The 13,330-nt window shown below is 35.3% G+C and overlaps 2 protein-coding genes across 2 annotated transcripts; both read right to left on the reverse strand.

Annotated features, from left to right (window-relative positions):
- Positions 1-190: 190 nt before the first annotated feature.
- Positions 191-7,033, reverse strand: LOC121998634 (polyamine oxidase 5-like). The gene is made up of 10 exons (XM_042553620.1): positions 6,681-7,033; positions 4,153-4,268; positions 3,964-4,052; positions 3,746-3,859; positions 2,923-3,010; positions 2,741-2,826; positions 2,560-2,662; positions 1,753-1,850; positions 748-1,177; positions 191-661 (listed from the first exon to the last, which is right to left on the reverse strand). The coding sequence occupies exons 1-10, from the start codon at positions 6,724-6,726 to the stop codon at positions 350-352; spliced, it is 1,482 nt and encodes a 493-aa protein (XP_042409554.1). The 5' UTR covers positions 6,727-7,033; the 3' UTR covers positions 191-349.
- A 2,377-nt stretch (positions 7,034-9,410) lies between these two features.
- On the reverse strand, positions 9,411-13,073 carry LOC121998635 (uracil-DNA glycosylase, mitochondrial-like). Its single transcript, XM_042553621.1, has 6 exons — positions 12,433-13,073; positions 11,409-11,567; positions 10,882-10,912; positions 10,660-10,795; positions 10,487-10,570; positions 9,411-9,729 (listed from the first exon to the last, which is right to left on the reverse strand). The coding sequence occupies exons 1-6, from the start codon at positions 12,913-12,915 to the stop codon at positions 9,663-9,665; spliced, it is 960 nt and encodes a 319-aa protein (XP_042409555.1). The 5' UTR covers positions 12,916-13,073; the 3' UTR covers positions 9,411-9,662.
- Between the last annotated feature and the right edge of the window lie 257 nt (positions 13,074-13,330).

Below are 13,330 nucleotides of genomic sequence, written 5' to 3' on the forward strand. Positions count from 1 at the left end.
GTATAATTTTATAATTTTACAAAAAAACTGATGAGGTGTGGTGCCCTTTTACCACTGTAATGATTCCAATCTTTGATGTTTGTCCAAAAATTTGAGCTTCGTGTTGCATTTTTTTCGTTGATCAAAATTACATGGCCAGAACTGGAGGTGTAACATATGCACCTCAGTGGCTGCGAGGAAATAAGGCAGATAAAAGAAATGGACAGAGATTAAATAGCACACAAGTTGTGATAAATGACATACTGTTCATCACAGCAGTTACAACATAGAAATAGTCATAAGCTTCCAGTGCATTTTACTGCATGCTAAGGTATCTGAAAAGGGGGCGGAGTTTCAAGGAAAATTTGTTTTACATCCTAGAAATTTGAAGAGGAACCATGACTTCTGTAAAATCCTCCCTCATTACCAGCTGTAAGAGATCTGCTACGCCATGCTGCACCGATAGACGCCTTCTGCAAACTTCAGCAGCCATTATTCCAGAGGTGTAGGCTCCATGGACAGACCCAGAGTGATCGGCGCTTGCAGCTTCACCGGCAAAGTACAAATTGTCAACGGGATCACATAGTCTCTCATACAGATCGGCAGGTTTCCCAACTAAATCGCAAGAATAGGCCCCAAGAGAATCTGGATCAGTGCCCCAACGTGAAACCAAATGTTGAATCTGTCAGAAATGGACCAAAGTTCAGTTTTGATGTTTTGAGAATTAAACTGTTGAGAGGCACATAAGATGAAAGCAAAGAAACAAACCGGATCTGTTGCGTCTGGTATCATCTTCCTCAACTGCAACATCACAAAGTCAACAGCTTCTTCATCAGAAAGTTTCTCTATATCATAAGCAAATCTTCCAGCAGTCATGTACACAAGAACAGGATGTCCTGTAGCTTTATGAAGATTTAGGAAATAACCACAGGCATAAGATGTCTGTGCCACGAGACCTAACACTTCCACGTTGGGCCAGAATACTTTGTCAAAGCGAAGAGCAATCTTATTTTCGATGCCCACGCCGAGATCAGAAATTGCAGAGAGTTTCCATTCGGGAAGCTTAGGCTCGAACTCTATCAGATTTGCTTTGAGAACTCCAAGAGGAACAGTGATAATAGCAGCATCAGCTACAAATGTGTTTCCATTTTGCACTGTAACTATTACTCTATTGTTACGTTGTACAATCCTCTTCACCCTGATCCACACGAATTTAAGAATTGTCAACCCACAGAAAGAGCCGACACATAAGATCACAAATTAATAAGTTGATATAGTTATTGAACATAGCAACTGAGAATTTCTGAACCATTTACATTCAAACAAAGTGTCAAATTCCACCACCTTAAGGAAGAATAGAAGAACATAAAATTGAATTGGAAATGAGAAGTATAATTGATAAGAGTGACATGAATGAACTACTTTTTTTTGTCGGAAGATCAATCATTGTACATTGTGATAATCTAACATGAATACAATCTAATCTAGGAGAAAATAGACAGATTTATTTAGAATCGAAGTCACAAAAATGGGCAAAGATGATGAGTTGGAAAGAACAAATTATTTTTGATTTAGTAAAAGAAGACATAAACTTGGAAGTTTAGTTACCATAAAATGCAATTATGCATACATACAAAGACTAATGTTCAAATATGAGTATCAGGGAAAATTATATAATTATAAGATGCATATTGAGATGGCAAAAATAAAAAGGAAGATATGCACATTCTAGAATAGTGAGTTCCACCTCAAAGATTAATGTCTAAAACAAACCTATGATTCAAGTGAATATCAATATTCTTTGCAAGAGCCTGAATAACAGGATGGTAACCTTGCACCATAAGTCCATGACCACCAGTAAGGACATGCTCCTGCATCCAGAAGAAGATTAGCTTAACAAACATGTTCTCGAAATTTTACCATTTCATGTTAAAAATAGACCATATGAACAGTGCATAAAATAAGGAGAGTGGAATAAGAACAAAAAAGGGGAAAAAACTATAGGTCTTCAAGAGTGAAAGGGCACCCAATATGGAAACATATTATATCGGAGGAACAGAGGATCAAATTCCCATCCATAAAGGGATTCTATAGTACCATAGTAGATGCAACAAGTTTTCATTATAAAATGAATTCAGTATATCCAAAGGCACGCTTGGCTCATATAATTCTTAATCAAAATCCTAACTGCACTGAATAATTTTGTTATTGTCATAACTTAAGAATAGTTCTGTTACTGTGCAGAAGAAAAATGGAGCACACTTACTCATTTTTGGAAACTCTGCTTCTCATACAAATAATATACATTCACGCAATAGAATAAACGGATTGATCTAGATATGATACCAACTAAAAGCCTCAGCTACAGCTGACCTTATGAAAAAAATATGAGAAAAAACAGGATAAGAAAAACTTCTCCAACAAGGAATATATTTTGTGGTATCTCAGGAAAAATGCACTTTATTTCAATGTTAAAAAAGCTATGCATCCTAGAGAAAAAAAAGTCAATGACTTCTACTTTTCCTATGCAAAGGAGGGAACAACTTTTGGAAGATGATTTCCATTATGAAATATGATGACCTGGTCCCAATTTTTCAGTGAAATGGTGTCCACATCAGCTGCAAACCATGCTTCCATTCTACATATATACCACTGAAGTACTTCATATTCTAAGCCCTCTTGCCTATGTAGGTAGAAAAAGCACATTAGTTGACCACTTTTGGCGAAGCATAGAATACCAATATCTAGATATATGACAAACCTTAGATATGGATTTCTGTCCAAAACAATGGAAATAGCTTGCAAAAGAGACATATCAGAATTATTTTCATCTCTTACTTTCTCTGTCTGCGGCATTCAAAAATAACATTTCCATTATTCATAGCAAATAAGACAATTAGATACAATCACTTGAATAATTTTATTGCAACCATTGACAATTACCTCTTTGAGAATTCTCTCAAATGTTTCTCCCACCTTTATCACCACCTGCTGTGGAACCTGGTTCCCATCTTTGTCAAAAAGTGCATAACTGCAAATACCATTGATAAGATCAATCAATAATTTAGACAATTTTACCGCATTCAAATAAAAAAAATATATGTTCATCAGTTCTGTTAACCAGCAAGAAACAATGTTCATATAACTAATCTCCAAAACAAAATGCCCAGATGCAACATAATAAAATATTGAGATGAACTCATGAAAGAATAAAATTGTTTACATGATGTCATATATAAAACAGACTTCTGAACTTAAAAAATCATGGCATTGGAGAAACCCAGCGAGCGCCTTGTCTCATCAATAGTAGAATCTATTGAAATGTACATAAGCACCTCAATAGTCCTCTTAACACATATGGGTTATCGATAATGCAATAGGGCCTCATTTGGTGAGGGAGTTTTATTTCCAATAAGATGGGGTTTTCTGGGAATAGGAAAATTCATGACAAGTTAAATGGTCATTGGGAATTGATAGGAGTATAGATCCTATGTGGAGTAGGGCACAATAAAAAATTCATGTTAGAAATAAAATTGTATCATTTACTTCACTCATTAATTATGTATAACTAAATAATGTATCAAATTAACAATATGAAAACTAATAATTAACTTGGTCATTTTCCTTTGGAGTGATAGACTTTAATTCTAAGAATATTATATTTTATTTTTCTGAGAATATCTTGCAAACATAGATAACCCTCTATGGAACCTCCAAACATCAAGAATCAAGAAATATGTCATTTAGATGTATGGAAACTAATTACCTCTCCAAATCATGGTCATACAATACAGAGTTATCACCACTTGTACGGTATAGCCTAAGGCCTAGAGAACGAATTAATGGAGCAAGAGAATTTTCATTACAAACACCGTGTAACCTGAGTAAGAAGAAAAATTAACTGTGTCAGCAAGATCAACTGCAATGTGTTATTGTTGTCAAACACAAATCTATTAAAATAAAACATCAACGTATAATTGAGACCATGATGCTCCCATGTCAACAGGGCAACCAAAAGAATAGTCAGTATGGACCCGCCCACCAAGACGATCACGAGATTCTAACAGAATAACCTAAAAAGGAAAAATTAGCCGAAGTTCAAATATCAATTTCTTAATAAGAGAAGTGTTTGATTCACATGTAAGAAAATCATAGATGGAAAGAGAACATTACATTAAATGAAGCATTGCACAATGCACGAGCAGCTGCAATCCCTGAAATTCCTCCACCAATCACAATTACTGACGGTGGAGAAGATTGTTGTCTCTCAATATGAGAAATTAGAAAACCTAAAGAACATTGGAAAATAGTAGAATAAATGAGTTGTCCATCAACAAAAAACCACAATGGATAATAGGAAAGAGGAAACAACCACATATAAGATGAATGCTCATTAACTAACTCACTACTACGTGGTGGCACTACCTATGTTAAACAGTTGAAAAGTCAGAAAACGTCCTCTCACACAAAGCAAAATTGAAGCATGCAATTCCTCTTTTTTACTAGATAAAGCAAAGTCTTAAATGAACATGTCAAGTTGTTATGTTTTTTTTTTTAACAATTTAGAATGCTAAGGAAACCATATGATAGGTTGTGAAACAACATAATTTATTTTGAAAGGGTTATTGCATGTTAAGACCAAGTGAGGAAGTGTCCCAACTGTGCCAATAGAAAAATAGTGAAATGTACGACTTAAAATACAATGATTTGCGAGTGATTTATAATGTATAGTTTCAAATTTAAATTGCATCATGGTACGGTTATGCTATTTTTTACGAACAATTCAGAAAACTAAGCAACACGATTTTCTTTTACTTCCTTGAGGTATTACCTTGGATCTGAAAAAAACAATATATTATATCTCATTTAGTATTTAGCACACAACAACACAACTAACAGTGACTTCACAATTTAGTAATAATGTCAAAGATATATAAATAGGAGTACCAATAAAACTTTAAAGTATTTGTTGAGATGTTTAAGCTGGTTCTGCAGCTGGATGCTTCACCCATTTAAGTTATTGTTCATAATTCACTTATTTATCTGTAACTCAGTGGGGAGGAAATCAAAAACATAATAAGACACATCTATTACAAAAGTTTGAATCCCACCCCTGAAGGATATAAATTGAAGAAATTATTATACTAACACAATAAAAAAAATCCCACAATGATGGGAAGACAATTTTTTATGCAGATATCAGTGAAGAAATTCATTTCTTCATACATCACTTGCTTCTTGTCTCAGTTCTTATACAACTTCCTAAATAAAGTACATCAAGTATTCACCTTCTTAAACTGCTAATATTGATACTTCTCACTGAAACTTAGAAGAAGCTACTTTTCTATATAACATTGCATAATTTGTTACTGAACCTTGTAACACGTAGTAAAAAAACACAAATCCTAACTGGAAAGTTCAAGTGGGCATATTATCAGATCTAGCAAGTTGCTAAAAATCCTAAATGATAAACAACCACAGACAGGTATCAAATTAAATAAAACACATGATTAATTAATGAAAAAGCAAACAGCAAGATGCTAGAAAACTAGATGACAAACATTTCCATCAAACAGAGCACAGTTAGGTATCAAGTAATAGAAACATATAGTTAATTGTTGAAGAAGCAAACAACACCTTCAAAACCAAAAAAAAAAAAAAAAAAGGGGAACCGCCACATTAGCAGCCCCCTACAGAACCATAAGATTCTACATAAGGCATATTACTAACTCCTATTGAGAAAACAAAAAGGGAGAAAACATAAATTTCATTATCTCCTCATTTGGGGACATAAATCCAATCAAAATTGGTCAGATTTGTGGTGGAGAATTGCATGATTCCAATCATCACATCAAAGAATAAGCAACAATATGAACATACAGATCATTTGCTTTCTAATAAGCAAAATGAAATTCAACAAATAAATTCAGATGATATAATTTTTGACAAGTGAAATAAAATTCCAATTTTAATCTTCTCATTTTAATGTAAATATAAGAATTGGAATTATGATTTATAAGAGATCATTTTTAATGAAATTGGAATATTTTCCAAACGGGAATCTGAATCATGAAAACTAAAAAATACCCAATAAAAATTGAAAAATAATTGACTTATACTTCACTTGTCAAATACTATAGTGCTAACTGTTCACAGATGCAAATTGTATAGAGGAAGCTTTCATAAAGCCCCTTACAAAGATCCAAGACATGCCCATTCTTTAGATATCATGTGCACCCATTTTTCAATCATGCGAAAAACTATTTTTTAAAATCCCTGTCTGTGGAATTGTTCTTTAAATCATGTGCAACTGAATCTCTGTGACTTGTACTTAGATTAAAATAATTGGATATTTTTTCCTTTGAGAAATCTTTTGGTAGACCATTGTCTGGCTTGCAATCTTATAAAGTCACGGTCTCCAATTTATCTAGTATGTTGTCCAATATGATATTATCCCTAAAAGCTACATCTTCTGAGATTTTGTTCACTTCCGTCTCTTGACCCTCCTTGAAAACCCGGATCTAACATAGAATGTTCGACGTTTTGCATTTCGTAGCAGAATAATATGTAGGGGGGATCCATTAAGGAGGTAATAATAGCTCCCCAAACAAAATAGCACAACATCAATCAGAATAAAAAAAAATCAAAAATGAATTTCATCATGAACGAGCTAAAGAAACGGAACAAATAAGAATCAATACCTCCAAGACCCAATTTTTTCCGATTCGAGAAGCCCTTGGACGCCATTCCCCCGCGCGCAAGCACCCACCGGTCACCGATCTCCCTCCGCCGCTTAATAGCGTATGAGATTCAAGAAAAGATTACTGGAAGGTATAGGAATCGAATGGTGGAGGAGAAAGATCATGAGCCCGTCCTGGCTCTGGTCGGAGAGGCCGCGGAGCTTATCAAACCAGCTCATGCGTGAGGCCTTCGGGAGATCGCCAAACCGGCGAGATGGGCGGTGAGACGGATCGAAACCCTAAAAACAGGGATCGCCGCGCAATGAAAGCGGAGAAGAGAAGATTGCCAATCGCCCTTTTGCTTCTTCGTCCCCTGGTGGCTGGGGGAGACGAGGCATTATATAGCGGCGGAGCCGTAGAGGCAAGGATCTCGAGAACCAGAAAAGACGACTATGCCCTACCATTCCGGAATGTATCGCACCTGATTAGGGGTAATATAGTCAATTCAAAGACAAATGACGGAAACGCCCTAATCATGACAATAATTACGGGCCACGGCCGCGTCGTTGTTTGTTGAACATCCCTGTCAGTTTTATGGGGGATATTTTCCATTTGCCCCTAAATTTTCTCAATTTTTTAAATATTCTTAAAAATTCAAGTTTGCTCGAAATATTTTATAAATTCTTAATGACTTCAACTCCTAAATATTGACACTATTTCTCAATCTAATAAAGCAATATTATAGTAAATATGTCATGCTCTAAACATTTTTTTTATTTAAAGTTTGGGGAGCATAGGAAGATGAACTTTAGAGGCAAAATACATTTTTTTACTTTTTTTCAATGAGAGTTAGTAGAGGGGCCAACATGTAATTATGTAAGGGATTTTTTAAAAAATAAACTATAATTTTCACTAACATTTTTTATTAAATTTTGATTTTAAAAGAAACTGCATATCTAACCACTAATCGCTAGATTCGCAATGATATTTTATCTCAAATGATGACATGGCACGAGGGGCAAAATGGCCATATGGAATTCCTAAATTCGGGGTGGATTCAAAGATACAGCCTGGTCCAGCTAAGCTTCCATTGAATGTATTCAAAAATTACTTTTTTTTTTTATGAAACTCATAAGGAATTCAATGTGGGATTAAAATTCAATTAAAAAAATTAATTCGAAAATTAATTATCATGTGCCTTCGTATATTTGTTTGCCAAGTTGGTCACGTGGTTTATTTGTATGTTTCAGAATTTTTTTTAAAAAAAAAGGAGAAATTATTCGTGTAATGTAGATGGAGGGAATAATGGTATGTGAATGTGACTTAATATGTCACCGTCCATTACCATATGGCTATTTCACATAAAATTAATTAAAGATTAAATATTCGAAGGTAGTTTCTAATCAATTTAAGTTATGTTCTAATTTGCCTAATATCATGATTATATATTAACCCCAATGCTTAGTATAGTAAATAACACAAAGAATTGTCGCTGTGTCCTAAATTTTGTACTAATCGAATACGGTACTGGCAAACATGTTAGGTGTCGATGATTAGGTTTGAGTTTGACGCAAGATTATGGCTCACATATATGTTATATTAGAATATTGACATAGTAGGTGCAATCACATCCCATCAATTATGGCCAATTATTTTACTCGCCACGAATCTTCAAAAAAAAAACCGAAGAATGAGTAGGGATTTACAAGGATGTGTCGTCCCTGAAAATCTAAAGTAAGTCAATAATAGTCGTGATGATCGAAGCTATTTGGCTCTTTCTTCTCAAAGTCAATCTAAGCACTGTCTCCAAGTTAAATATTCAACTAGAGTGTTGAGAAATCTAACAAATGTTTCGCTTAAAAAAAACAATGTGACATAGACATGACTCCATCTGGATGTATATTAAAGTGATAGAGCTCATGAATTAGGCACTGAAGTTGTTTAGAAAAGTTGTTCAAGCTACGCAAGTTATTTATTGGTTAAATCGAAGCATGATTAGGACAAGCGAAGTACATCTCTGACTAGCTTTAAGATAATATGGCAAGGAAGTTGTCAACTTGTGGAGATATTTCCTTGAAGTTTCGTGGTTAGGAAGGACAAAAGGAGAAAATTGCTTTGCAAATGGAGAGAGTATAAGAAGAATAAGCTATGAACTCGATTCAAGTTTCTCTTGCAAGTTATCCCCAAGAGTTCATGATTTGGTTCTTTGTTGATACTTAGAGATGCAACTATACCAACAAGTTAATGTGACTTTGGAAGAACAAGTATCAAAGTGGGGCAACGACCTGTTCAAATGGATAGATTTACCAGTAGAGATAATTGCAGATGATGATGGATGGAAACTATGGGGCATTCGACTTGTGGCGGTTGATCGATGGAATAGTGAAATGGATTGCTTTGTTCAGTTCTCTTCTTCTAGCAACTGACAGAGGTGATGTGATATGTAAACACTAGAGACATTCTTAAATACAGTTGCTAACTTGCTCTGGTGTCTCATTTTGTAGCAATTGATAATGAATGATCTTTCTCAAAGATTGTGGGGCTGCAACTTGCGATTCCAGTATGGTTGCTTAAACATATGTGCAACTTGAGATGAGTTGAAGTGATGATTGTTGATGAGTTGGCGCTGATTCTCCACTTAGACGAGTCCATTTAGTCGATCCATCCTTGAGCCTAAACTTGATAACCTTTTGACAAACTTTTTGAGTCTACGAATCATAATCATCAACCACCACCCTGGCAACATTAATCTGTCTTACTTTAGCAAAACCTTTACTAAATCATCACTGATGCAATTCACAAGGCAAAGCGAGACTGTTTTCCAGTCCAGAAACACTCCAGGTAAATTTTTGACTCCACATGACCTGAGCTCGAACTTAGCAAGTCACCCCATACATAAGATGTCAATGATAAAAAGCTTGGGACAACATTTGGTCAAGCACAATGGCTTGATTCATCAAGCCCAGATGAATGGCAGCAGCTGAGAAAGGTAACGCCTAGCAGTTAAAGTTGCCAATCGATGGGAGAAAGGCCAAGTCTCTTCAATATCTTATTCGTCTGCGAGAAGTGCCTGAGACAAAAGAATTAACCATCAGACTTATCAGTAATATATTAACTAATGGGAAAACTAGAAATAAAGTCCTTTTTGTTTACAAATATTTAATCAAGATTACTAATTTAGAAAACATTGGGTAAGCCTCGATCAAAATGATATATATCTAAAATCCCTGCACCTTCTGAAAGCGAGACATTATGTATAGTTATTGAGTAGATGGCTAGAGATTTTATAAAATGGGTATGCATGATGACAGCTACCTTATTCCAATTATCAAGACAATGTTGAATCTAATCCTTCCTTTTAATGACTACCAGGCAGCACAAGGAAATGCAATTTTGATATCAAAAACTTGATGTCAAGAATTAAAAATAGCCTGCAAAACCACTGAATAATAGTGCAGGTTTACAAACAACATTTCATGGAGATTGCTGAGAGTTCTAACCAGATTAGCATTGCAATTTGCAAAAAAGATCACCTAAAGAAGAATAGATCACATATGAGTTCAATCCTACATGAGATTGTAATGGTTTGTGCAGAAAAGCATGTCAAGCTCACTTGAACGGCAAAATGGTGATGAGTAACATAAGGTGCATAGCTATGGTTTTATTCTTGAAAAACAAGAACAACTAAGACAAAACCATTTGACAGCTTAATTATTCAAAGATTCAAATTTTAGCAGAGATGGCTTCTGAAATAATATTTAGCCAAAAAAAAATGGTTCAGTGTGAGGATTGTCAAGAATTTTGTTTGTCTAGCCAAAGGTAAAAACCTGCATCCAAAGAAGCCTCTGTTAGCAGAAAGACCAGATGGATGAGCAGCCTTTAGGATATGGTGCTTCGACTCGTCAATCAACCTACAACCAGCAACATAATTTGTATTCTGAACTAGTTTAGTAGATATGATTTCTCCTGCAAAGATCACATAATAGAAAATCAAACAAACCTAGATTTTACTTGGGCAGAGTTGCCCCATAGAAGGAAGATAACTCCTGTTTTCCGCTGGGAAATTGTTTGAATAATAGCATCAGTAAACATCTCCCACCCCTTCTTAGCATGTGAGTTTGCTTGATGTTCCCTAACTGAAAAGATACCAGAAATGAAATAATGTGACCAAAGGTTTCATCAATAAAGTATCAACCAAGACACTAATGAACAAAAAGCATACCTGTAAGGGCAGTATTCAGTAGCAGGATTCCCTGAACAAAATGTCATGTCAGTTCAGTTCAGTCCACAAAAAAACTTGCAGATTTAGTTGTATATTTGAATGTAATATTTTAGGATTACCAGTTAAATATAAATGCATCATAAAATACTTGATAAGAGATATCCCTATTTCAATTCTACAAGTAACAAGATAGAGTAACACACCTAGATTCAAGTTTAGACCAGCTATTAGTGTTAAACTTGGGAAATCAATGGCGAAAATGAGTCAAAAGAAGACTAGGATGTATGCTTATATAGCATAGAGAATTTGATCTTAAGGTGAAACGATAGAGATTATTTACAATTCCACTGAACTATGCTGCAACATGTTCATGCACTGAAGGCTCATCCTCAGATTAGAATTCTAGTCCTATTAGACTTCAATGTCAATATTGCATGATAAGACTTTTTTTTAAAGAAAAATGCAATAGAAATAATAAATCCACAAAAAGGATTATCAATGTGTGTACGATGGCCATGAATCCTTACCTGTAAAGCCCATCTCTCTAAATTTCCATGTGATGGCAAGGAACACCCAACATCTTGTTGAAGTTCCTTAAACATGTTACGTAAACTTGATGGAATCTTGATGCCCTCAGGTACTGAGAATGCAAGACCCATGGCTTGACCAGGTCCATGGTAAGGATCCTGTGTGAAAGATAAATAATAAAATAAGAATAATATTAATAATATGATCTCTAAATAATATCTTGATTAATCATGGCTTGAAATTTCAATCATAAAAAAAAATAAGTAATCTTCTGGCATTATCCTTTATGAGGTAGGTTGATAAAATTCGGAGTGTTCATTCAGTTCAAAATGAACCAAACTGGATAAATCAAGATTTTAAACTTAATTTTTTCGAACAAAACCAAATAAGGTTACAAATAAAATTAAAATCAAACTAAAATAATTTGGTTAGTTTGTTTCAGTTTGGTTGAAGCAAAATTAGCATAGTATTTTTTTTTTTTTGTAAAAAAATTTATATAATGTTCATTATTAAAGCTTTAAACATAAAACTTTTAGAAACATTCAACATTGGTAATGAAAAACAATTGATATATAATTGAAGCTACTCATCCTATATGGTAATGGTGAGGATGAAGGAGTAAAATTTATCATTTACTTGAAAATATATTACAAATTATATTTTGGCATTTTTGCTTCAAACCTTTTTTCAAAAAAAAAAAACAAGAACCAAATATAATTAAACTATCAAACTCATCAAACCAAAGCAAGACATCGAAACCAAAATTTAAATCATGTTCTTTTCGATTTTCTACATGGAACCAAATAATGGAGGCCTCAGATAAAATGACCAACATCATTCTACAAGCCACTGCTACTAGATCAATACACTATAACAGTATGAATAAACTTGATACTCATCTAGTTAATAAATGGGAATCAGGAGGCACATAATGAACAAGTTGTAGCATGCGTAAGAAACAAGAAACTCAAAGAACAGGGCATACAATGAGGCAAAACAAAGTATTCAAGTCAAGGAGTCTACCTGTCCAATAATGACTGCCTTGACTTCATCAAAGGAAGTCAAATGAAGAGCATTAAATATAAGGTGGGGCGGAGGGTAGATAGGAACGCTGCCGCGCATCTCCATCTCCACAAACCTGCACAGGTTCTGCGCGTAGGGTTTCTGAAGCTCGCCGGGGAGAGCCTCCAGCCATGTCTCCTCGATCAAGAGATCTCCCAGCTTCACATAGGGATCGGAATGAGTACCTTTCCTTGTCGCGATCCTTTCGGAACAGATACTGAGGTTCCGCTTCCATCGGGAAAGGGATCGGTCGGCGTCGACCCTCTTCGCCCTCTTCGCCTGCTCCGACGTGAGTGCGGAGGGGTGTTCACCGGAGGCGAGAGGAGGGGCGTGGATGGTGGAGAGGGGGGATTTGAGGGGCATGGATTCCGTGGAGAGGGAGATCGGGCGGAGACGCTTCGGCGAGCGGAGGAGCTCGCCTAGGGCTTTGGAGGAGGAAGCCATGGCTTCAGGATAAATAATTGGGTATATCTATTATGCATCATTTCCTATCCCTCGTTCCAAGGGTAACCATTTCTAAGTAACATTTTGATTGTATCTGCCCTTCGATCTCCTTTATCACTAGGCGATCATTTATTAAGGCCTTAACTGATGATCCCGATTGTTCCCTCACCACAATGAAGCCGACATCCGGAGTCTCACAGCCTAACCATACAATCAAAATACAAAGAATGGGAAAGATTACATGGAGACCATTATGAATTTAAATATTTAATTAAGTTTCCATGGCTTGAATATCTACTAATTCAGTTATTTCAACAATGATCTTTCGCACTGGTCAAGATTTTCCAATTAACGACCGCTTTTCTATAACACCAATTGTTGTTTTCGTTAATAGGCTTGCAATTCGATTGGTACC

The sequence above is a fragment of the Zingiber officinale genome, chromosome 6A (assembly GCF_018446385.1).
Source record: "Zingiber officinale cultivar Zhangliang chromosome 6A, Zo_v1.1, whole genome shotgun sequence".
In the NCBI taxonomy this organism is placed as follows: domain Eukaryota; kingdom Viridiplantae; phylum Streptophyta; class Magnoliopsida; order Zingiberales; family Zingiberaceae; genus Zingiber; species Zingiber officinale.

Excerpts from the sequence above, each read along its gene's own strand:
- LOC121998635 (XM_042553621.1), bottom strand. The coding sequence starts at position 12,915 with ATGGCTTCCTCCTCCAAAGCCCTAGGCGAGCTCCTCCGCTCGCCGAAG. Across the intron at positions 11,568-12,432 it reads AGGCAGTCATTATTGGACAG|GATCCTTACCATGGACCTGG; the intron begins GTAGACTCCTTG and ends TCTTTCACACAG. Across the intron at positions 9,730-10,486 it reads AGAGGCTTCTTTGGATGCAG|GCACTTCTCGCAGACGAATA; the intron begins GTTTTTACCTTT and ends CTTTTGTCTCAG.
- LOC121998634 (XM_042553620.1), bottom strand. The coding sequence starts at position 6,726 with ATGGCGTCCAAGGGCTTCTCGAATCGGAAAAAATTGGGTCTTGGAG. Across the intron at positions 3,860-3,963 it reads GTTGACATGGGAGCATCATG|GTTACACGGTGTTTGTAATG; the intron begins GTCTCAATTATA and ends CTTCTTACTCAG. Across the intron at positions 2,827-2,922 it reads TTGAGAGAATTCTCAAAGAG|ACAGAGAAAGTAAGAGATGA; the intron begins GTAATTGTCAAT and ends TGAATGCCGCAG.